This window comes from Echeneis naucrates, chromosome 2 (assembly GCF_900963305.1).
Source record: "Echeneis naucrates chromosome 2, fEcheNa1.1, whole genome shotgun sequence".
NCBI classification, from domain to species: domain Eukaryota; kingdom Metazoa; phylum Chordata; class Actinopteri; order Carangiformes; family Echeneidae; genus Echeneis; species Echeneis naucrates.
The window spans coordinates 13,804,048-13,825,723 of record NC_042512.1 but is presented as its reverse complement, the minus strand read 5'-3'; the positions used below and the strand labels follow the sequence as shown (position 1 = coordinate 13,825,723).

The 21,676-nt window shown below is 42.3% G+C and overlaps 3 protein-coding genes and 1 long non-coding RNA gene across 9 annotated transcripts; 3 read left to right on the top strand and 1 right to left on the bottom strand.

Annotated features, from left to right (window-relative positions):
- Positions 1-195: 195 nt before the first annotated feature.
- Positions 196-9,986, top strand: LOC115054788 (glycerol kinase). 3 transcript variants are annotated; one of them, XM_029520205.1, is made up of 23 exons: positions 196-402; positions 1,478-1,551; positions 1,662-1,768; positions 1,840-1,917; positions 2,010-2,089; positions 2,204-2,341; positions 2,431-2,540; positions 2,640-2,706; positions 2,921-2,938; positions 4,562-4,597; positions 4,688-4,755; positions 4,864-4,906; positions 4,992-5,072; positions 5,202-5,280; positions 5,587-5,683; positions 5,770-5,854; positions 5,950-6,070; positions 6,342-6,485; positions 6,575-6,661; positions 6,973-7,059; positions 7,290-9,276; positions 9,755-9,852; positions 9,941-9,983. In XM_029520205.1, exons 1-21 carry the CDS (start codon positions 310-312, stop codon positions 7,298-7,300), a joined length of 1,704 nt encoding a protein of 567 aa, XP_029376065.1. In that variant the 5' UTR covers positions 196-309; the 3' UTR covers positions 7,301-9,276; positions 9,755-9,852; positions 9,941-9,983. The 3 variants fall into 3 exon arrangements, with proteins under 3 accessions (XP_029376065.1, XP_029376054.1, XP_029376046.1); XM_029520194.1 differs by lacking the exon at positions 2,921-2,938 and having other exon boundaries at positions 9,758-9,852; positions 9,941-9,986; XM_029520186.1 differs by lacking the exon at positions 2,921-2,938.
- A 1,215-nt stretch (positions 9,987-11,201) lies between these two features.
- On the top strand, positions 11,202-14,069 carry nfkbiz (nuclear factor of kappa light polypeptide gene enhancer in B-cells inhibitor, zeta). The gene is made up of 7 exons (XM_029520255.1): positions 11,202-11,671; positions 11,762-11,908; positions 12,348-12,411; positions 12,489-12,658; positions 12,791-12,901; positions 13,010-13,177; positions 13,288-14,069. The coding sequence occupies exons 1-7, from the start codon at positions 11,627-11,629 to the stop codon at positions 13,324-13,326; spliced, it is 744 nt and encodes a 247-aa protein (XP_029376115.1). The 5' UTR covers positions 11,202-11,626; the 3' UTR covers positions 13,327-14,069.
- A 58-nt stretch (positions 14,070-14,127) lies between these two features.
- On the bottom strand, positions 14,128-15,593 carry LOC115054821 (protein jagunal homolog 1-B). The gene is made up of 4 exons (XM_029520267.1): positions 15,514-15,593; positions 15,091-15,188; positions 14,851-14,923; positions 14,128-14,774 (listed from the first exon to the last, which is right to left on the bottom strand). Exons 2-4 carry the CDS (start codon positions 15,177-15,179, stop codon positions 14,385-14,387), a joined length of 552 nt encoding a protein of 183 aa, XP_029376127.1. The 5' UTR covers positions 15,180-15,188; positions 15,514-15,593; the 3' UTR covers positions 14,128-14,384.
- LOC115054835 (uncharacterized) lies at positions 15,152-21,454 on the top strand. 4 transcript variants are annotated; one of them, XR_003841642.1, is made up of 8 exons: positions 15,152-15,263; positions 16,168-16,268; positions 17,106-17,307; positions 17,399-17,442; positions 17,643-17,718; positions 17,817-17,999; positions 18,347-18,989; positions 19,080-21,454. It is a non-coding gene; the product is annotated as an uncharacterized LOC115054835 (long non-coding RNA). The 4 variants fall into 4 exon arrangements; XR_003841641.1 differs by having other exon boundaries at positions 17,817-18,564; positions 18,754-18,989; XR_003841643.1 differs by having other exon boundaries at positions 17,817-18,989; positions 19,080-19,575; positions 19,710-21,454.
- The last annotated feature ends 222 nt before the right edge of the window (positions 21,455-21,676 follow it).

The following is a 21,676-nucleotide window of genomic DNA, read 5'->3' as shown; positions in this document are numbered from 1 at the left end:
AACCAAACATTTAGCTGGGCGTTAGTAGTGCTGGTTCCTGTTTTATGTCGAGCATCCAGAAGAAATTAGAAAAACATGTCTCTCCATGTAACGGATTAATGAATATACACTGAGGCAGTGGAGAAGTGCGTTTTAAAACTGTGACACGTCTAAACGAAGGTTTCTGGATTGTCCCTTGCCTACGTAATCACTAATGGACCGTGCGTATGAAAGCTGCGACCGATCGTCCGCCTTGGTCCGCTTATCGTGGTGTCCGGGCTGGTTGCAGGTTTCCTCCCCAGTGCCGCGCTGAAGCTCCGGGACTGTCCCATGAACGGGACCATGGCCGCGTCCTCGCACCGGATCATGCTGGGGCCGTTGGTGGCTGCCATCGACCAGGGGACGAGCTCCACTCGGTTTCTGGTAAGAGGCGATCCCGGCCGCATTCAATAACTGGCTCGGAACCACGTCCTTGGATTTACTGTCCAACCTCTGCGTGACAGCGCTCATTCAGCCTGGCTTCTGAAAACACGTCCTCAGAAGAAGCTTTCGGTGGAATACCCTGCAACTCGTTTAATCGTCAGTTTCCTTAGATTTCGAGATATGTTTTCATGTGTGCATGTAGAAGGTCAATATAAAAACACAAGTGACTTTGGACACGCCCCTCAAATGTGCATGTTGGCTGGATTTATCTTTTTGTCGTTTGGGTATTGGTTACACAAAGCACCTATATTGGAAATGTGTGTAGAAAACATTTTCATCCCACAATTTCAAGACATGTAATGTGCTGTGTAATAACTCAAATGACACAAGCATTATTAGTTGGTATTACGTCCATTTCAGGAGTTTCCCTTTGCTGTCATTGATGTTTGAATGTGTAAATATTTGGTAAAAGTTTCTGTGTCTGATTAATCCAGGACCCAATCTTTGAGAATTAGCTTGATTAAACTGTTTTGTCCAACTGTAAGTTTTACAATAATCTTTATGAAGTATGAGACGTGATACTGACATGTCAAAACAAAGTAAACCTGGTCAGAAATGAGTCAAGTGAATTCTTCCCCAGGTGAACTTTGATTGAAACATTTTGATTTAAATATTTTTATTGTTATTATTTATTAATGTATTATTATTTTGTGGGGGATTTAATCTCCCTTCTCTTAAAAACGACAAGTTGGTGCCCAAGGTGCAACATTGTTATTATTGGATGTGCCTGAAGGTACATCAGAGAAAGTAATAACATCACGCGCAAAGCATCAAACTATTGTTCTGTTTGTAGTTGAAAGGCAGTAGCCTGAAGTCCTACAGGTCAGACTCATGAGTCAAAGGATGCTAACTTTGATTGAACTGCAGGAAAATTTTAATTAACCAAGAGGAATGAGAAGGTACTTTTACCATCACTTCAAGAGTGACTTTTCAGTTAGGTCTCCGATGAGAAATGGAGAATTATGTCATACACCTGCATTTCTGATTGTCTTTTTCTTGTGGTTTCTCTTTGAAGGTGTTTAATTCGAAAACAGCAGAGCTCCTCAGCCATCATCAGGTAGAAATCAAACAGAGCTTCCCCAAAGAAGGGTATGCAAAAAGACCAGAGGAATATTTAGCTCAGTTCAAATTTCAAAGAGATGCAAATACAATCAGAAATATTAATCCTTTTTTTTTTGGGGGGGGGTCCTAATTTTCAGATGGGTGGAGGAGGACCCCAAAGAAATTCTGCAATCAGTATACGAGTGCATGGAGCGGACCTGTGAAAAACTCACCCAGCTGAATATAGACATCTCAAATATTAAAGGTACGTGTACGTGGCTGCTACGTTACAACCTGCCTCGAAAGTAGTTTCCATTGATTGTCTTATTTGTTTAGCTATTGGAGTGACCAACCAAAGAGAGACCACACTTGTTTGGGACAAGGAGACAGGAGAGCCCCTCTACAATGCAATCGGTAAAGTTGAAATTTTTTTTTCTGCAACTATTTCTACGTTGCTTTTGCTGTGGGAGATGACTGATTTTAACAACTGCTGTGTTTTTGTTCAGTTTGGTTGGATCTGCGGACTCAATCGACCGTTGAACGCCTAATTAACAAAACACCGGGAAGGAATAAGAATCACTTGAAGGTGAAATCCTCATTTATATTCTGTTTTTTTTTTTTTTAGTTTCTCACAACACTACACAATGTAAATTGAAGATTTCCGACAGTAAAGGCGTCTGTGATTCATCTCGTCCTACAGCATAAAACCGGGCTCCCTATCAGCACTTATTTCAGCGCAGTGAAACTTCGGTGGCTGATGGACAACGTCGCCGAGGTGCATGAAGCCGTCGTGTCGCACCGCGCCATGTTTGGCACCGTCGACTCCTGGCTCATTTGGGTAAGGGGGCGCAGGCACCAAGCCTCAGTCACGCAGCATTTGTTGAGATGTTGAGATTGCGGAGCTTACATTCTTTGATGGTTATCCAGTGTCTGACGGGAGGCAAGTCGGGGGGAGTCCACTGCACAGATGTGACCAACGCCAGCAGAACTATGCTCTTTAACATTCACACCATGGACTGGGACCCAGAACTCTGCAAGTACGACAGTTGTTTGATTTTGTCTCGCATGTTGTCTCTGTGTTACATTGAAAGGTTTGTAGAAATTCACAATATATTTATCCATTTGAATCCCATCAGATATTTTGGCATTCCCATGGAAATATTGCCCAGAGTGAGGAGCTCTTCGGAAATATACGGTCTCATGGTAAGCTTGTCTGGTGCCATTTCTAATCGAGCTACAATTTTATATGTCTTTATATGAGCCTTTATTCTAATACTGTATTGGTGTGTTTACTGTGACTCTATGACTGGAATGTCTCATGCCACAGGCTGCTGATAAAATAATGTTAGTCTTTGCTGACTGTGAAATACTTTTGAGGCATTTTTGTGTGCCACTGTCTCTCTTTTCTCACCGGTAGAAAATATGTTCTAGTCGGGTAAGTAAAACTCGCCATCACTATTTTACCTCATGCAGAGTAACCCGCCCTGCTTTCCGTGGCCAAACCGGAACACACCATCCATCACACAGTGCATTTCCAAGAATCATACGGACATTTCTACAATCAAAACCATTTCGTTTTACTTTTGCATTTGAACTTCTTGTTATGATTGCTTAAGAAGCAGCTTGAATTTATTCTGCTAAATGACATATAGGAGGTTAAAAGCATGCTTTCATTTTCAAAGTGAACCCTCTGTAAAACAAAGGGCAAAAAAAACCAAAACCCTGTTGGCAGCAGTTGAAACTCTCGCTCTCAAAAAAGCTCATGGTTAATAAAGAGAAACAAGCACAAATAAAGCTCTCAGGCCTATATGGCCATAATATACAACTAAAAGCACTTGAGACACAGAACGAATGTGAGCGAAACTTTTAAATAACCATGTGCCGACAAGGTAATTGCAATCAGCTTAATGAGGAGTGGTAAGGGTGACAACAAAAGCCAAGAAAGGACAGGAAGGAAGAGAGGTGAAGGAAGAGAGGTGAAGGAAGAGAGGTGAATGAAAGAAGAGGGAAGAAAAAGGGAGCGTAGATAGTAAATGTCAACATATCATAGGCGAGTCATGGATTGACATTTGGAAGCATATAGATCCTTCAGTTTTGATGCAGTAACGAAGCTGTCAACCTGAAACGTCACACATACTACAATGTTGCTCCTCAAATGTATTGCTCTGAAATGAAAACAATCAAAATGAAAACGACCAAAATTTTGATCGCTCCTGCGAGACCATGTACAAAAGCAACGTTCACCCTGATAAGTCTTTTTGGTGCCTCCAAGGAACCAATTGAAGGTTTAACCATCAGGAAACTGTATATTTAAATTTGGCTTCAGTGGCTTTTGAACCCAAATTGACATGACAAGTGAAGGCCTACAGAGAGTAGAGCTCAATTGGAAATGTGCTGGATGGTTCCTGTCCCTCATTGCTTCTGGTGTAGCATGCTACTTGGCAGGTTGTCACTGACAACCCCAGTTTTCCTGACAGACTATCTTCTGTCATGTTAGCTAAATCTCTTCACTCTTTGGTGTTGTTGTAGTGAACCTACATTTATTTTCTGTCTTTCAACCTCTCGCCAAAACAACCTCCTCACACAGGAGTGAAGACATTTTTGTTTACCCAGGTTCACATTTGCCCTTGTTTTCTCTCACAGTGTTTCCACTGATGCGGTCATATAAAAATTATGTGGTAGAAGTGAAATTGGTGTAGTTTTGTTATTTGGCTTTAAGCAGTCAAATAATGTTTCCCTTCTTTTTTCAATGTTGTCTGGGGAAGGTTGTTACCAAAAACAAACATATTTCTCCACACGACTGATTGTATTTTTGTTTCTTGAGAAATTATAGCTGCTCATTTGACCAACAAATTTCCATCATTAAATGACACCCAGGTGTATAATTGCAAGTTAACAACATTTTGTATTTTTGTCAAACTTTATTTTTGCTGAAACAAAAGTTTTTCTCACTTGTGAAAAAAAACCCAAAACCCTTTGTAATCCTCTGTTAGTATATAATCAGGAAAAAGAAGCGCACAGTTCCATTAATAAAACAATTCATCCTTTTTCTTGACAGAAATCTGGGGCTCTCTCAGGAATTCCCATTTCAGGGGTAGGTTTATCTTTGTTTGATTTTTCTAACATTGTCTCAATGTACATAAAGCACTCTTAAAATTGGGTAATTGCATGTGTTGTGAAACAGTGTCTTGGTGATCAGTCGGCTGCGTTAGTGGGACAGATGTGCTTCCAGGATGGGCAGGCCAAAAACACGTAAGAGGCTTTGTGTGTGGGTTGTTGAGTTTTTAAGATTGTCATTGTGGTTATGGGAAATGCACGGGCTCCTCTTTGTTAGAAATTCAGCAGAACTTTGTGTTTCAGGTACGGAACTGGCTGCTTTCTCCTGCGAAACACAGGAGCCAAGGTACAGTACACGGACTCAGATCCAAACACACATGGCGACGTCCTGGCACACATTACATGCAGTGACCTTTTCTTTTGTTTTTCAGCCTGTCATGTCTGACCACGGCCTGCTGACCACTGTGGCGTACAAACTTGGCCGGGACAAACCTGCCTGTTATGCACTGGAGGTAGAATATCTTAAATAGATTCTTCGTACAAGATGAATTATCGGACGTGTAGAATTTTATTCTGGTTTTAGAAGACAGGATGTGATCTTTCCGCTCAGGCTAAATTTCTTTGTCTTAATGACATCTTAGGGCTCTGTGGCCATCGCAGGAGCTGTGGTTCGCTGGCTGCAGGACAATCTGGGCATCATCGGCTCATCCGAAGAGCTCGGTACGTCCTCAACTACAGAACTGCTGCGGACTCAAAGTCAAAGTCATGAAAATAACACGCGGGTCCCAATCGTATTTGCTGAGGAAGTTGAATTTAGGTCAACTGTCTTTGAGTCTGAGGATGTCTCACATCATCTGTAATGCTTCATTAGTTTTCACTGACGGGTGGGGAAACCCAGATGTTGAATCTTGATGGTCATCCACAAGGACACCAGTCAGTTAGAAATGATGAAGCATCCCAAAGTCCAGTTCATTGAGAACCTTCGCTGACTTCTTGTTCTTCTTTACATTTCTTTTTCCTGTCCAGAGAAGTTGGCTGCATCAGTTGGCACGTCATACGGTTGCTACTTTGTTCCTGCATTTTCAGGTCTTTATGCACCGTACTGGGAACCAAGTGCGAGAGGGTAAGCTGTCTAAAGTTATTCACCACGACCTGCAGAAATTAATCCAAGGTTCTGATCCACTCAGTCTGTCTTTTTCCGTGTCACAGGATCATTTGCGGGTTAACGCAGTTTACTAACAAGAACCACGTCGCATTTGCTGCACTGGAAGCTGTCTGTTTCCAGACACGGGAGGTAGGATACAATTCTCAATCAAGACAAACAGAGTTATTGTGCTTGTCAATAGACGAGGCCTCTCGTGTGGTAATTGAGGTTTTCTTTTGGTGCAGATTCTGGACGCCATGAATCAGGACAGCGGAATCCCGCTAACTCAGCTCCAGGTGGATGGAGGAATGACATCCAACAGGCTGCTGATGCAGCTGCAGGCCGACATTCTCTGCATTCCAGTTGGTGAGATTTACAGCTGTTACACTCTGAAACTCAATCCTCACCAAACCAACAAACGGTGAAGGATTAGGCTCTGATCTATCAGTGAAGATTGCACCGATCAATTCAAAGACATGACTGCCCACTGCTGGTAGTCATGGAACAGCAACAACAAATCATTGGATTGAATTTACTGCAAGTGCCTCTAGATTTGACTGCCTATGCAGTAACGAATAAATAAAATACGACAAGCTGAAGTGAAATAAAATCCTGACCTGATAAATATTGTTTCCAGTGAAGCCATCCATGCCTGAAACCACAGCACTTGGGGCAGCGATGGCAGCCGGCGCAGCAGAAGGCGTTAGTGTGTGGAGTCTGAGCCCAGAAGACCTGAGCGAGGTCACATCTGAGAAGTTTGAGCCTCAGATCAACCCCGAAGGTACCGTGAGCTGATGACGCTCTCCACACACACCGTTTCTCAGTAGCTGCTCGTTCCAACCGCTTCTGTGTCACGTGTGTGTTTGGCAGAGAGCGAGTTTCGGTACGCACGATGGAAAAAGGCGGTCCAGAAATCCATGAACTGGGAGACAACAGAACCTGTTTGTAATGGAAACGGTAGGTAGGACGACTCTTACATTTGATCCAGTTTCAGCCTTGAAACAGACAAAACTATAATAACACTTTGAAGTATCACTATCCTTTAAATTCATAAGGCTGCAGCTTCAACAACAATACGTTTGACGTGTCATCTCTAATTGTGGGATATTTATAATCTAATTGAAACAAATAAAACGACATGTCAACCTTTGTCTTGGTTTTGATATATTTCTGAAGCGACTACACAGAGTGCAGGTTGTAAGATAGATTGTGAATTGAATCTGTTTCTCTGCTGTGCTTTTGGATTCTTCTGTTGGGACGACCAAAAGGTGAAACCAGTATCTTCAGCAGCGTTCCCCTGGGCTTCTACATCATGGGCAGCATGTTGATGTTGATTGGTGCAAGATACATCATAGGTCAGTGTCTAGTGTGTACACAGTGTAATATTTGTAAGTGTAATATAAGGACTCTGAATGGCAGCTCTACGTCCAACATGTGTCAATAGTTGTCGACCAGGAAATTGCCAAAAGAAAAGGATAACTTCAACTCTGCTCATCAAAACATTCCTCATATTGTTTGCAAGTGAAAGTGAAAATGATTTGTTTGAAAATGTAACTTGCCTTTCTTGTTTTTCTGTCAACACCAGGTCACACATAGGCTCCGGCTCCTTAAACCCGACACAAAAGATGGACAGTGGAAACTCGCTCTTTGTGCTCAATCACCTGCTCACTCTTTGGCACAGTTTTTCCAAAAGACATTCCAGAAGAAAATGATGATGAATGCTAGCACTGACTGGAAAACCAGGACAAATTTGAACTCATGAGACGTTTTGTTCTCATTCTGCCAGTTTTTTTTAATTTGTTGAATTTGCCTGATAGTTTTCTTTTCCAGCAGACGAGAGCATATAGTGCACATTAGATTTTAATTTGTGTGCATGCAGTATTGCCTTTCTTTCAGCGGTAAGTGTGAATTATGAGCCTATTTATGTAGAAACTACTGATGTTGTGTCAGGTTGCGACTGTATTTTTAAAGCAGTCTTTAATAGGGCTCATGTAATTTGCATTAGTTGTTGTAATTCATCACATGACTGTTAGACTTTAACAATCTTCCATCAGTCATCTCGTGACGGTTCATTGCTAAAGACTTGCAAGCCCTTTGTATTTTCTGCTTTGTCTCATGTCAAATGCGCACTAATGAGAGACTGACAGTTGGGAGTACGACAGGCAAGTTGAAAAAAGGGAAACAAAGAACTGACTGGGCTGCCTTTTGGCAAAAGTGGCTTTCTTTCTATTTGCCTGAATGTTTGTTAAAAGTCAATCTGTATTACGAGCAAACGTGCAACGAGGACAAGTTTGGACATTAAGGCATTTAAGGACTGAACAGGCATATGGAAATAGATATATTTCTGTGTATTGGACAAAACTAAACATGCCCAGAGGGTCAGATGTGAGTAATACAGTTAATGGTTGATGTATTGAAGAGAAATCTTGATCTTTTCCATCCCAGGAAGCTTGAGTACTGTCATAGTATCTAACTCCTTTGTGTTGCTCTGCTCTTGAATCTTTCTGTTCTGTTGCTGTTTTGTGGAGGGTTTTTTTGTGTGTTGTGTAATTTTTTTCTTTTATCAATTCATTATTTATTTGTGTCAGCTCACAAATTCTTTAGTTGAACAAGTGGAATGCAAATCATTCACATGCATCTGTATACGCAAGTCAAGAGAGCAGTTTTATTGCACTAAAAAGTAGAGATGTCAAATTTTCTGAGTATTGAATTGCAACGGAGCTTAATGAAACTATTGGAACGTGAACTTTGCCCTTTGCCATATGGTTAAAGTTTGAAGGACTGACTTAAAGGAAAGGTATGAGTCTATTTAATCTGTTACCAATTATTGTCCTGTTTTTTACCAACAGAAACAGAAAGAGTGCTTCCATTTTACGGTGCTTTAGTTAATCATTAAACTGTGCAGTCCATTGAAAGAATGGAATGACTCTGTGCAAAGGTTTGAAATGTTTTGGGCAACAAAGATAATTTACCCGTAGATAGTCAAAAGTGGATTGAATTTCACAGAAATGTCATTTCAGGGAGAGAGTGTGGACTGTTGAAACCGTCTTTAAACGACATGCACGCGTCAAACAATGTACGAGTAGGTGCAATGCTGCTGAACTGCTGACCTTTAAAATGTGAGCAATGAAATGTTGAGCTGGAAACAGGGTGAGTTGAAATGATGAAACTGTGTTTGTATGTCATCAATGTTTCTATAAAGAAGCGGCTTTTAAAGGTGAATAAATGTCAGCAAAAATGTCACAATGTCTTTTCCAGTTGCACTTTGGTTTTGCATGTTGCGGATGATTTGGAGTGGAAGACTTTCAATCACGTATACGTTGTTATATCAAGTGCTGTTCAATAGCTTTTTCCAAAGAAAATATTTAATATAAATTCCCTTGTTTTCTTAATCAGCAAACAGATCTTACTTGCGCGAACAGGAAATACAACCTGCCTCCTTTATGGAGGAAATCCCCGGGGAGTGGTGTGTTGACATCACTTCCAAGTTATTTGGTAATTGCTCTGTTTAAGTGCCAACGTTTCAGCTCTGGTGTGAGATTTGTCCTTCAGATGTTCTATGGCTCGAACAAGTAAGTATTGTTTAACTTGTATATTAGACAAAAAAAAAGAAAAGAAAAGACAGCCAAAAGTCATTTCCTGTTCTGTTCTCTGTCAACATAAAACACCTAAAACGTTTAATCTGTGATCTACAGATACTTGAGCAGGAATGAATATGACACAGCTTTTTTTCTTTCCATGCTCAGTAGTTATAGGGAGCAGTAATGTTGCAGATAATGTATTTATTCACATCGAAAGACAGTTCCTTTTTTTTTTTTTTTTTGGTCATTTTGCTTATCTACATAGACCATTTGCATATCATAACTGACTGTGAGAAGGCTGTTGGTATGTTGAAGTGACTGGCTGACTTTAGAAAAGAAATACTCTGTTTTAGGTTTAGCAGTTTCTGAATCTGCCTGAAATATATGAATGAATATCAACTTTGTCAAATAAAGCAAGTCAAACTGGATTTGCCCTGCAGCATAAAATGGAATACCTTTCCTTTGACAGCAGACCTGCCTCTGTAACATGTAAACCAGGAAGCTGCATCCAGGAGCGGGACAGTTTGCGTGGCAAGTTGTTCCTCATTTTGGAATTTACGGCCAACGGTAAGCACCTCTTAGGTGTTTTGTGCATGGCATGAATGCTGTTATACACAATTAACTGTCCTGTGCTGACAATCTGTGTGCACTCCAGGTGAAGCCTCCGCTCGGAGTGGTCCACCCTGTTAAACATGTTGGATCCAAGATTAAATCAGACTGGGGCAGAGCAGATCTTTTCAGAGGCCGCCAACTTCAGCCAGGATTTCACAGGTCAGATTTCAAAAGGTGTACAGTTATATTCAGAGGAAAACTGTCCAATCTTGGTGTTCCCGAACACGCAACTCAACTTGTTCCAGGACACCGGGAAAAGTCAGTCTACTTGTCTGATTCTGATGACATATTTTAACTTTGACAATCTGAATTTTGAATCTGATTGACTCCTATGACTTTTTTCTGACCCTTGAACAAGCAGTGTAGACTCATGTAGGGACCGAAATGACTATGCATAAAGAAGACAGACAAGGTTGATTAAGCACATTTTGCTCTGGTTTTTGCCAAGTTCCAGGTATTGCAGTAAAAATATTATAATTATGAATTGCAGCTTAAAAGGGAATGTAGAAAGCAAAAGAAAACAAAGTGAATACTTTCCAATTAACATGAAGAAATAGGTAATAAAATCAAGGCAAATGAACTGAACACCACCAAGAGTTGTACTTGTTACAATATAATGTAATGACACGATGGCTGTTTTTTCTGCAGGCTGTCCCGTCACCAATCCTGGGCTGCCAGACTACATTGCAGGTATACTGAAGGACAAAAAGAAGTCAGTAAAAGAACTGCTGAAGATGAAGCGCCAGATTTATGAACAGGTACTTCAAAACAGTCATGAACGTCATAAGATCAATTTTAGATAGGGTGCAGGTGTTGTCCTTGGATTTTTTAGCAAATGTTGCAATTAAGCCCTTTGTTAGTGTGTGATAAAAACAATATCTGTGGGAGCCATGCTTCATTCTTGTCGATTTTTTTTTTTTCTCTGTCAAATTGGGAAATCATTTGTTGATGGCAATTGTGACATGAAGGAATTTTGGGAAAGAGGTCAAAGTAGACTTTAGCACATGAAAATCCGAACACACCAAACGTGGGTGTGCTTTGATAGAAAAGATAACACAAGTTACACTCACATGGTTGTGTAAAGCAAAACATCCGATGACAAATTGGAAATTCTCCTCTTGCAGAGATGGAGCTGTTCTCAGGACAAAAGCATTTGTGAGCCTAAAGTGAAATGCGCTGAAATGGAACTCTTTGCCAGTGAAATGAGTCCTCACAGATTTGGTCAAGCACCAATGAAGCCCGACACCCCTGTTCATTTCCCTCCTACCGCTCCTGAAACCGGCCACATTACTCAACAACACATTCAGCCTCCAGCTCTGCATGGCCAAGTGGCTCTGTCCACTGGCGTCACAATGTCTTTATTTCACTGGCAAATCCAGCAGGAGATGCAGCGGATGGCAGGAGTTTCCCCCGAGCTCCTGAACATGCAAGATGGAGATGGCGACACGTACGTAGAGCTGATAAATGTGATCATCTGATACTGTCAGTTACATAGATAAAATTGAAAGAAGCAATTAAATGCTTGAATTAAAAGAAATGATAAAATTGAATCGGTCTAGTGTAAACAACGTTGGTTGAAAAGGCTCTCTCAAATTAGTGAGTCAGTACTCCATTCTTTGCTTTCAATTCATTTGATAACCTGTCAGTTAGCCATTTTCTCATTGCCAGGTTTCTGCACATCGCAGCAGCACAAGGTAGACGGGCCCTGGCATATGTGCTTGCTGCAAAAATGGCTGAATGTGGCTCCCTGGATGTGAGAGAGCACAATGGGCAGGTATGTTTGCTCAAGAACGTTGAATACATTAGTCTCACTGATGTAACGATGTGTCCTATAATGTTGATTTTCACGCTCCCTGTAAAACAGACAGCTCTACACATAGCAGCTGCTGCCAATCAATATTTAATAGTGCACGACCTCCTGACACACGGAGCACAGATCAACACCCGTGACCTGTGGGGACGAACGGCCTTACACGTGTGTGCCGAGAAAGGCCACTATCTGAGTCTTCAGGTAAGAGTGATGCCAGAAAACGTAAAATACTCTTCACAGTTAAAGCCACATTCCCAGATGCACCAAACTGCTGTGGATAATTCGGGCCAAAGACATTTATTTATCTGTTGATATGAACACTTAGTGAAGTCTTCATATTTTGAAGTCCAATGTTGAAAGATTGAAATTAACTTCTTCAAAGCTGTAGCTGTTTGCTCAGTTGTCAAAGCTTTTACAACTTTGGAATGAAACGATCACACCTGAGATCCCGAAATTTCCGAGTGGTCTTCTGACACCTTTGTGGTCAGGGTAACTGAAATGGTCTTGGAGTAGGATTGTTGGGGGAAGTGGAAGTCTGTAGACATAGTACAGGATCATGATTTATTTAAGATTGTCTGATTGTCATTTAGTAATTTCTCCAAATTTCCTTGATGTCTTTTTAAAACCTGCATTTTTGCAGAGCATTCGGAAGACCCAACCAGATGGCGACCAGCAGATTGACACTGAATGTTTCAATTATGATGGTGAGGATAAATTATTTTGCAGAAAATTTGGTGACAAATCTTCTCTTCAACTGAATTGTACTGTTGTCTTTCTGGAGGTATGACCCCACTACATGTAGCAGTTTTGTCCCACAACGCTGTGGTCAAAGAGCAGAGGCGTCTGGGAAACCCCTCTGTAGATAAGGCTGCGGAACTGGTGCAGAGGAGACAGACGTTTGTGGAATGTGTGAAGACTCTGCTGCTCATGGGCGCCTCCCACAGGACCAAGGTACAAAGGTTGAAGTTGGTCACCAGAAATGGTCACCAAAAATTGGAGTGTGAGATTAGTCAAGACAAAAATTCCACAAAGGACACAAGACAACACAACGGTTCTCACGCGTTTCTTATTCCATCCACACAGGATCAGAAAAGTGGAAGAAGTTGTCTTCACATAGCTTCTGAAGGTGCAAATGTGGAGTTAATGCAGCTTTTCCTTGACCACCCTTCTGAACTGTCCATTGTAAATGACAAGGTTAGTCATGCTTTTCACCCTAAAAGTGACAGTGAAGAAAACCCCCTGTGGTTAAGGGGCACTTTAATGGAGTAAGCTGCTTCTTACATATACTTCTGTTTGTTTCAGACATTAAGTGGAAACACTGCCCTGCACATTGTCAGTTCCTTGCAAAGTAATAAAACTCAAGTGCAAGCACTGAAGCTGCTGATGCAAAAAGGAGCCGACCCTGGGTCCAGAAACATCGAAAACGAGCTGCCGTGTCAGCTGGTGCCGCAGGGACCCGCTGGTGCCAAGGTGAGGTCAGAAACAGCGACGACAGATGCGGGCGCGCTTTGCTACTCTGCTTACTTTTTGCATTCCATCACCGTGAAGTAAACCTGACTGAATGTCATGTTACTTTTTAGGTCCGGCAGATCCTGAAAGGGAAGAATGTTCATGTTTGAAGCTCAAAACACTGTCAGTCAGACAGTCAAATCACTCACAATATTATTTGCCAAAACGAGGCAGATGCTGGTTGTTTCAATGAAACTTGCTGAATCGTTCATTACCATGTAATCCTTATTCACTATTGTTGGTTTTGATGGGTCATAAATACTGCATGGCTGAGTAAATGGAGTAAATGTATTCTTATGTAAGGTAAGTCCATAAATCATGACCTTGTTTGTTTTGGTTTAGTTTTTTTTATATATATAGATATATACACGCACATATATTTAGGGAGAAATCATTGGTTTGTTGTGTTTCTATGTCGTGCCAAGTGAAAATAGAAAATGTTCAGATATGTTGTACTCTTTGCTGTGGCATCATTATACTTGTGTATTTGCAGTAGAATAATGTGCATATTTCTACATGTTCAATGATCATATTCATGCTGATAATTCAGGTTGTAATACAATGTGGTGTAATATAATCAATATTTGAATTGTAAGAATTCAATTAACTGGACAGATATTTTTGAAATATTCTTTCTCAACTGTTGCTGTGGATATGTTGTCTTTGTGTCAACTCAAAATCACATAGATTGTGTGACATTTAAATGTTGGATATACTGTGGATTGTGTTGATGTTTGGAACAAGTTCGCTCTGTGTTGGGTGTGTGTAATGGACCACAAAAAATTAAAGTGGAAAAGTTGAATTGGATGTTTTTCTTTGCTGACCGTTGTACATGTATTACTTGAACAAAACTCAACTAGCATGTTATCACAATCTTTTGTGAATATGTAAAATAATTTGGTTCAGACAAATGGAAGATATTTTGAGTTTATTGTGATGAAAAATGAGAGATTACTGTACATGTTGATGGCAGTCACAAGCTTTCCAAAGACATTCTCAGCAAACAGCTGACAAATATAAATATAGAAAATGGCTGATGAAGGAAAATGTGACTTTTGGGAGTCTCTTCTGTTGGTCTTGGCTGGCTCAAGCCACCAGTTCAGAGACTGGTCTGCAGAAATACCTGAGCTCATCTTTGAGCTCCATGCTATTTGTGTTTCCAATTAACTCATTTCTTTTTCTTCTCCTGAGTAGTGGTGAACCATTGGTCCAGCAACTTCTTACTGTAGTAGATTTGCCAGGCGTGGACCTGCACAGCGATGACGATCACCAGGTACATGACAGACACGGCCGAAAAGCCAAAGATAAAGCGGTACGCTTTACCATGACGATAGAGCTGCTGGGCCACAGGGAACATCTCCATGCCTCCGTAGATGAGCGGAGCGACGCAGAAGAGGCCGGCGCTGATCATGGAGATAACCAGGTAGCTGATGTTGTTGCGTGGCAACGCCAAGAAGCTGAAGATTGTGGGAATTATGCTCAGGAGGTAAGGGTACTCCCACTGGTAAGGGGAGGCCACCACTTTGTGGGACACCAAGCTCAGCTGACTCACGATGACCTGAAGGAGGCGGGGGGAGGAGATATGAGTCACAACTGCCAATTAAGTGTGTCAGTTAGTACTGTTTGACCATTACCTGAGCTGCCATCAGGATCCATATGAGAAGATGGACAATGTTGAGTTTACGGATTTCAGACTTCAGGGCCACGCTGTGTAAAGTAAGAGGTCAAGTCACTGAGGCATGCATGTCGTATATAAACAGAGTAATCAGATTGTGTTTGTGCAGCCAAAATGTACTGTAATGAGACGAGGTAGCGTCACTGCAATCCCTTCAGTTTGCAATGCATGACAGTTACTGTGTCCTGTTTCTCCCCACCTCATCTGGTAGTGTGAGGCCACCCTCTCCCGGTGCTGGAAGTCACTGCCGTCTGTGCCTGCTGCTCTCGGGCCCGCTCGAGAAGCCATGATGGAGCTCTGACAGCGAAACACATCGGCACATGAATCAACACATGAATGTGAGCGCTGCAGGAACAGCACGATTCAGCTGAGGTGAGGTTAACCTGCAGTCTAATCCCTCAGCAGGAGCAGAACACAACAACATGCTTCAATGCCCCAAATATACGTGAGAACTCACGAGGACAAGCTAAGTGGAGCTAAAGCTAGGGCTAGCTAAGTGTCGGCTACAGATGTGTTTTTACATCCCTACATGAACACATATGCGCGTCAGGTGTGTTTGTGGGAATTGTATTTCAGACTGCCAGGTAAAGCGAAAACATGGTGAGTTTAATACTGTACTCACTTCTCCGTGCCGGTGTTCATAAGAAACCTGAACGTCCGGATTTCCGCAGCCGAGGGAATCCAGGTAGCGACGTGACGTCAGAAGAGGACGTGTGACATCTCGAGCTCTGATTGGTCAGAGTCCTCTTCCTCCTGTTGTTGTTTGACGGTGGTGTTGAGTTGGATTGTCGCCTCCTGTTGGATTAAAATGACGCTGCATGTTTGCAACTTTCCAATTAGTCCTGAAGTGTCCTGGAAAAAAAAAACAAAAAAAAAAAAAACAACAACAACAAAACAAAGGGAAAAACTCTACACAAGTCTTCCCTTTCCGACCTTTGCATTCCTGTCGTCATTACTTGTTGTCCTGAGGCTGTTTTACTGTTATAACCATTGTTGTTATCCAGCCCCACTTTAGACAGACAGTGTTGAATCTGAAGCTGTTATGTCTTTAGTCCAGGGTGAGTCAGGAAGAGCTGTTGGTCACTGTTGGGCCGAGGAAGATAATTCTAGTTAAGAGGAAGAAAGCAGTGAATCTGCTTGTTGGTTTGTTGTTGTGATGCTCTGAAAACCGTATTAATGAACAAGCAATTCAAAGAATATAAGTGTAGGAGAAATATTGTTTATTATACATATGTGTGTATGTATAACATGTATTTTTTTGTGTCTTGTTTTATAGGCTATGTGACATCAAGGACTTTTTTAACTGGTGCAAACTAAACAAAACAAAACGAAGGAGATGATGACTGATTCCTCCAACAACACAGGTGAACATCCGAGGTAAGGATATTGAGACTGTAACATCATACAAATACCAGGGTGTCCACCTGAATAACAGACTGGACAGGGCTGATGCCATATACAGAGAGGGACAGAGTCGGCTACACCTACGAAGAGGGCTTTAGTTGTTTGGAGTTTGTAGACCACTTTTAAAGACCTTTTATGAAAGTATTGTTGCATCAGTTGTTTTTTATTCATTTGTGTGTTGGAGAGGAGGGTTGCTCAGAGAGGGATGGCAAGAAAATCAACAAGCTGATGAGGAAAGCTAGTTTTGTCCTGGAGAATCCTCTGGGGTGTGTTGAGCAGGTGGGCGAGAGGAGCATGTTGCAGAAACAGCCCCGCACACCGGCTGCATGTGACCTGGAAACACCCTCAGTGTCAGATGAAGCGTTTCCTGAAGTCCTTCATCCCGATGGCAGTCAGACTTACAGTGCCATGTAGCGTGTACTGCTGTAGTTCTGGTTGTTGTTTGTTTCTGCTGTCATCACTGCAACTGTAGCACTTAACCCCACTGCAATTTTAACTTTTATAATTTTTAAAATCTTTTTTATTCTTCTGTCCTGTTCCTGTTCTACGTTATGCTGCAGTGACAAATGAATTTCCCCTCCGGCATGAATAAACCTTTCTTTACTTTTTATAAATACAGGATGGATGGATTGCTGGGACTCCACAGCGGTTTTTATCCACCTCTCAGTTGACAGAGTTGGTTTTTGTGAACGGATGTGGGGCTCTTTGTGGATATTTCTTTGAGTTGTTTTGATTTCTCCACCTAAGCGGTGGTTGACCTCTGTGTGTCGTTGTGTGTCGGCACTGAGATGGGCTGGTTCACCTGCCCAGGTGGCCCCGCCCTCGCCCGGTGTGAGCTGGGATTGGCTGCAGCAGCCCGCGTGACACGGAAGTGGCAGGTGCGGGACTGATGAAGCTCAGCTGAAGTGTGTCGGGCCTGATGAGATGGCGTATTAAAGACAGGACAGGCTCAGTTAGAGTCGAAGCTCCGGCGTGGTCGGTTCGTGTTCAAGCTTCTCTGCTTTCAGAACAGGTACGTCGAGGAGGCTTTTTGTTTGAGGCGGCTTCAGCCGCGGTCCTGGCGTCGTGTAGTGATCGGTCGTGTGTATGTGTGTGTTTTCTAGGCTCTTCCCGGGTCTACGGGATCCTGTGTCAGCCGCCTTTCTCGGTAAAGCGAATGAAGTTGTGTAGTTGTTGTGTTTGTCACGCTGTTTGCACCACGGAGGGTGGCGGGACTCACCGGGCACCTGTCTCACTGCAGCCATGTTTGTTTGTGTCTGTTTCCGGTTCACATGTGCCGCCAATCACATTCAGATGTGTACATGTATTTGAACAGTGGGATTCACTCTGTTTTTGTTTCTTGTGCAGAAAATGTGGAGAAAAATAAAAAATAAATAAATAAATGAAGAACCGAATTCAGGCTCCTGGTCCGGAAATCACTGAGGTGGGCGCGAAAAGACAGGAAGTGAGATCATCAAGGCTTAAAAAAAAAAACAAAACGAACTAGTATTGTTAAAGTAACAATTTCATTTTTGTTTACAGGGATTTTTAGGTATTGAGAAGCCAATGCAATGGCAAAACAAAATGGAGGACTGAACATGGATCAGCTGTTGAAATGTGTTCAGTCAGCTGACTAATATTTACATGGTAATGTATGTTGGCTCAGTCAGCATGGCCCCCCCCTCCCCAGTAAAGGGGCACACCTGGGCTATGACCCTCACTCAGGTAAGAGTAACAAAGTGTCTCTTCATTGTGCTTTTTGTAGCTGTGAAATTTGGAGTTTTTGGGAAGAAGCTGGGACTGAATTTGATGGGTTGTGGTTGTTGTTGTTGTTGGAGGGAGGGTGTTGGTTGCGCGGTCTCTTGCTTTGGTTTGGAACTTCCGCCTCGCGTTGACTTGACTTTGACTTTCTTGACTCTTCCACTTGCGCGTATTGTGTTCGTGTTGTGTTGCGGTTTGGCCTTGGTTTGGGGTGGGTTTGAAGTTTTTGTGAGTGTAATGGTACAGTATACATATTAATTTAAATGGTGCCCATGAGCTTTATTTAATACTGTCTTGTTTCTCTCTGTTAGTGCTGTAGCAGGAGTGTGTTTTGTGTTGGAGGTGCTGCCAGTGCTGATGTTGGGCAGACTCTCTGATGGGACAAAGCTGGGCCAGGACTCCCCTCCCACTCAGATAAGAGTCTCATTTATTCTCAGAAATAGCAGTGCAGTAAATGCCCACCTTGTGTTGCTGTACCCTGAAGTGGAATCTGTGCCGCTGCAGTCGTCGTGGTCAGTGGTGCCAGCAGGTGAGCTTGAACTTGTTTGCAAGATGACTGTTGCTGTAATATTATTGCATCAGTGGGTTGTCACTTTTCATTTGGTGTTGGGTCGTCACGTGGCTTCTGTTTTGTGTATGTTTGTGGGGGGGGGGGTTGTAGTATTTATTGACTGTCCTTCTTCTGGACAGTAACTGCTTGTAGGGGTTGTGTGTGCAGGTGTCCCTCCATGGAAGCAGTGCATGATGTCCGGTGCCAGTAATCAGTGACCTGTCTGGGTGCAGCTCGTCCACCTTCCCGGTCCACGACGGACGGATGGCTTCGCTGGAAGCTATTTGGTGAGTCGGTGCCATTATGTAACTTACCAGGTAACGCCTTCCACTATGTTCCATTTACTGCAGCCTTTCTCTTTCAGGTTCAACCTCACATGGGACTGCAGCGAGGGTCAGCTGAGGGTATGTACAAGCAGCAATTGTGCTGTAGCTGATAAATGAATTACTCTTTACAGTAACTGGATAGGTAATGAATGTCCTTCCTCCTTGCAGAGTACCGGTGTGATGGAAGGGGCCCGTCAGTGACGACGTTGGACTGATCAACTTTTGACATTAACTGTGAATTTTTTTTGTATGTTGTAAATAGGCAAAAATTATTTTAATTTATTTCTTTAATTTTTTTGTTTGTTTTTGGGGGGGTTGTACATGCGTCGCTAGTGGTTGTAGTGTAATATGTGGTTGCGTAGTGTGGTCTGGTGAGGTCTTGTGGTTCTGCAGTCAGTTTGGATGGTGTGCGCGTGCTTTGGGACTTGGTTGTTTAACGGTTGTGGCTTCAGGTTTGGAGCATTAGTCTATGCAGTGGTTGTGAACTTTGGCTGTTGTGGTTTAGTTGCTTGTCTGATTTTGGTTTGTGGTTTGGTTGTGTTGCAGAGAATGTTTGTTCTGTGTCCATTAACTACTCTTCTTTCTGGTTGCATTTCCATGTTCGTGGAGCTGAGCTAGATCCATTGAAGCATCATGTCTGCCTGTCTGCAGTTGGAGCTGGAAGGTTTGCACACATCTCTCTGCATGCATCCTCTTTAGCCACATAGCTAGTGGTGTCACATGTGGTGCAGTAAATGTGGTTGGATGTTACCATGCTTGTCTGTTGTCTTGGTTTCCCTTTTCTTTGTCTAAGTGTAGGAGCAGTGCTGCAGAGTTGGAAGTGTCCCTCCCCCTCATGACAGCTCAACTGTCATTAAGTGTTCTCTTGTAGCTGCCTGCTGTCAGAAGAAAACAGGTGGTGTGGTGAGTTGCTGTTGTCATTCAATGAGAAGCAGTTGTTTGTGTCCTTGGATGGCTGTTTCTCCTTTCAGTGGCCTGTAGATGGAAGAGACTCTTGCTGCTCCTCCGCTGGAGGAGGAAGATCTTGCTGATGATGATCCTGCTGCTGCTCCTTTGCTGGCAATGCCCCTCCTCCCCTGGATGATGATGCTGCTGCTCCTTTGCTGGCAATGCCCCTCCTCCCCTGGATGATGATGCTGCTGCTCCCCCTACCTGGATGATGATGATCTTGCTGCTGCTCCTTTGCTGGCAATGCCCCTCCTCCCCTGGATGATGATGCTGCTGCTCCCCCTACCTGGATGATGATGATCTTGCTGCTGCTCCTTTGCTGGCAATGCCCCTCCTCCCCTGGATGATGATGCTGCTGCTCCCCCTACCTGGATGATGATGATCTTGCTGCTGCTCCTTTGCTGGCAATGCCCCTCCTCCCCTGGATGATGATGCTGCTGCTCCCCCTCCCCTGGATGATGATCTTGCTGCTGCTCCACCTCCCTTGGATGATGATCTTGCTGCTGCTCCCCCTCCCCTGGATGATGATCTTGCTGATGCTCCACCTCCCTTGGATGATGATCTTGCTGATGCTCCACCTCCCCTGGATGATGATCTTGCTGATGCTCCTCCTCCCTTGGATGATGCTGCTGCTCCTCCAAATGATGTTCATGCTGCTTCTTATGGGTAGGGTATGTCCAAGGCAGAAATGTAAGTAAACTTTTTTTTTTTTTTGTCATTATGTGATGGCAGTGAAATGTTGGTGTTGCTCCTACATTTATTTGCTTGTGGTGTGTATTTTAGGATTGTTTGGTTGTTGGCGTGTCGCTTTCTTTGGCCTGGTTAATGCTTCGAGTAATTGCTAAGTGAGGTTGTTTCTTTTAGTTGGTCATGGTGGTTGTCGTCTGGACTGACTTGCTGCTGCTTGTGTACGTTTGAATTGGGGGGTGTTTTTTTTTTTTTTATTTAAAGTTTTTTTTTTTTTTTAAATTTATTTTTATTTGCCTATTTACATGTACTGTATTGTAAAATGTATTTAATGTGGTATTGACTGGTTTGTTTAATTTGTGGATTAAATTTTGAGGATTTGTCTTTGAGGATTTCATGCTATTGTGGAATTTGAGATGTAAATGTTTAGTATAATCTTAGTAAAGGAAAATGTACTACATGTCTTTTAAATTTAAAAGTTTTTGCTTTTATTTTCTTGGTTTTATTTAATTTGCCTATTTACATGTGCTGTATTATGTGGCATTGACTGGTTTAATTTGGATGTAAAAGTCTGTGAGGACTATGTTATTGTGGAATTTGAGCTGTAAATGTTTAGTATAATCTTAGTAAAGGAAAATGTACTACATGTCTTTTAAATTTAAAAGTTTTTGCTTTTATTTTCTTGGTTTTATTTAATTTGCCTATTTACATGTGCTGTATTATGTGGCATTGACTGGTTTAATTTGGATGTAAAAGTCTGTGAGGACTTTGTTATTGTGGAATTTGAGCTGTAAATGTTTAGTATAATCTTAGTAAAGGAAAATATACATGTCTAAAAAAAAATGTGAAAGTTTGGCTTAATTCATTTTTATTTTTTGGAAAACAATAAACCTAAGTAACGTAAAGCAGTTTTTGGTGTGAGATCTGTAGTTACTATTTCTGGTGTAACACTCTGACTTCTGTCCTTTTCCTCCCTCCATTTTCTTTTTTTTTTTTTTTTCTCGCCTCCCCCTCTTCCCCCATTACACTTCTCTTCTAAAAGCCTTGCTTGTGTTCAGGTCTTAGGTAAATTGTTTTAGCACTTTGCCCTTGCTCAGTATCCTCTTCTGCTCTTGTACAGGTTCCCCCCC

Coding starts and splice junctions, on each gene's coding strand:
- LOC115054788 (XM_029520205.1), top strand. CDS start 310: ATGAACGGGACCATGGCCGCGTCCTCGCACCGGATCATGCTGGGGCCG. Junction 1,918..2,009: donor GCCCCTCTACAATGCAATCG/GTAAAGTTGAAA, acceptor GTTTTTGTTCAG/TTTGGTTGGATCTGCGGACT. Junction 4,598..4,687: donor CAGGAATTCCCATTTCAGGG/GTAGGTTTATCT, acceptor GTTGTGAAACAG/TGTCTTGGTGATCAGTCGGC.
- nfkbiz (XM_029520255.1), top strand. CDS start 11,627: ATGGCTGAATGTGGCTCCCTGGATGTGAGAGAGCACAATGGGCAG. Junction 12,412..12,488: donor TGAATGTTTCAATTATGATG/GTGAGGATAAAT, acceptor GTCTTTCTGGAG/GTATGACCCCACTACATGTA. Junction 12,902..13,009: donor TGTCCATTGTAAATGACAAG/GTTAGTCATGCT, acceptor TGTTTGTTTCAG/ACATTAAGTGGAAACACTGC.
- LOC115054821 (XM_029520267.1), bottom strand. CDS start 15,179: ATGGCTTCTCGAGCGGGCCCGAGAGCAGCAGGCACAGACGGCAGTGAC. Junction 14,924..15,090: donor GCCTCACACTACCAGATGAG/GTGGGGAGAAAC, acceptor TACTTTACACAG/CGTGGCCCTGAAGTCTGAAA. Junction 14,775..14,850: donor GGATCCTGATGGCAGCTCAG/GTAATGGTCAAA, acceptor CGCCTCCTTCAG/GTCATCGTGAGTCAGCTGAG.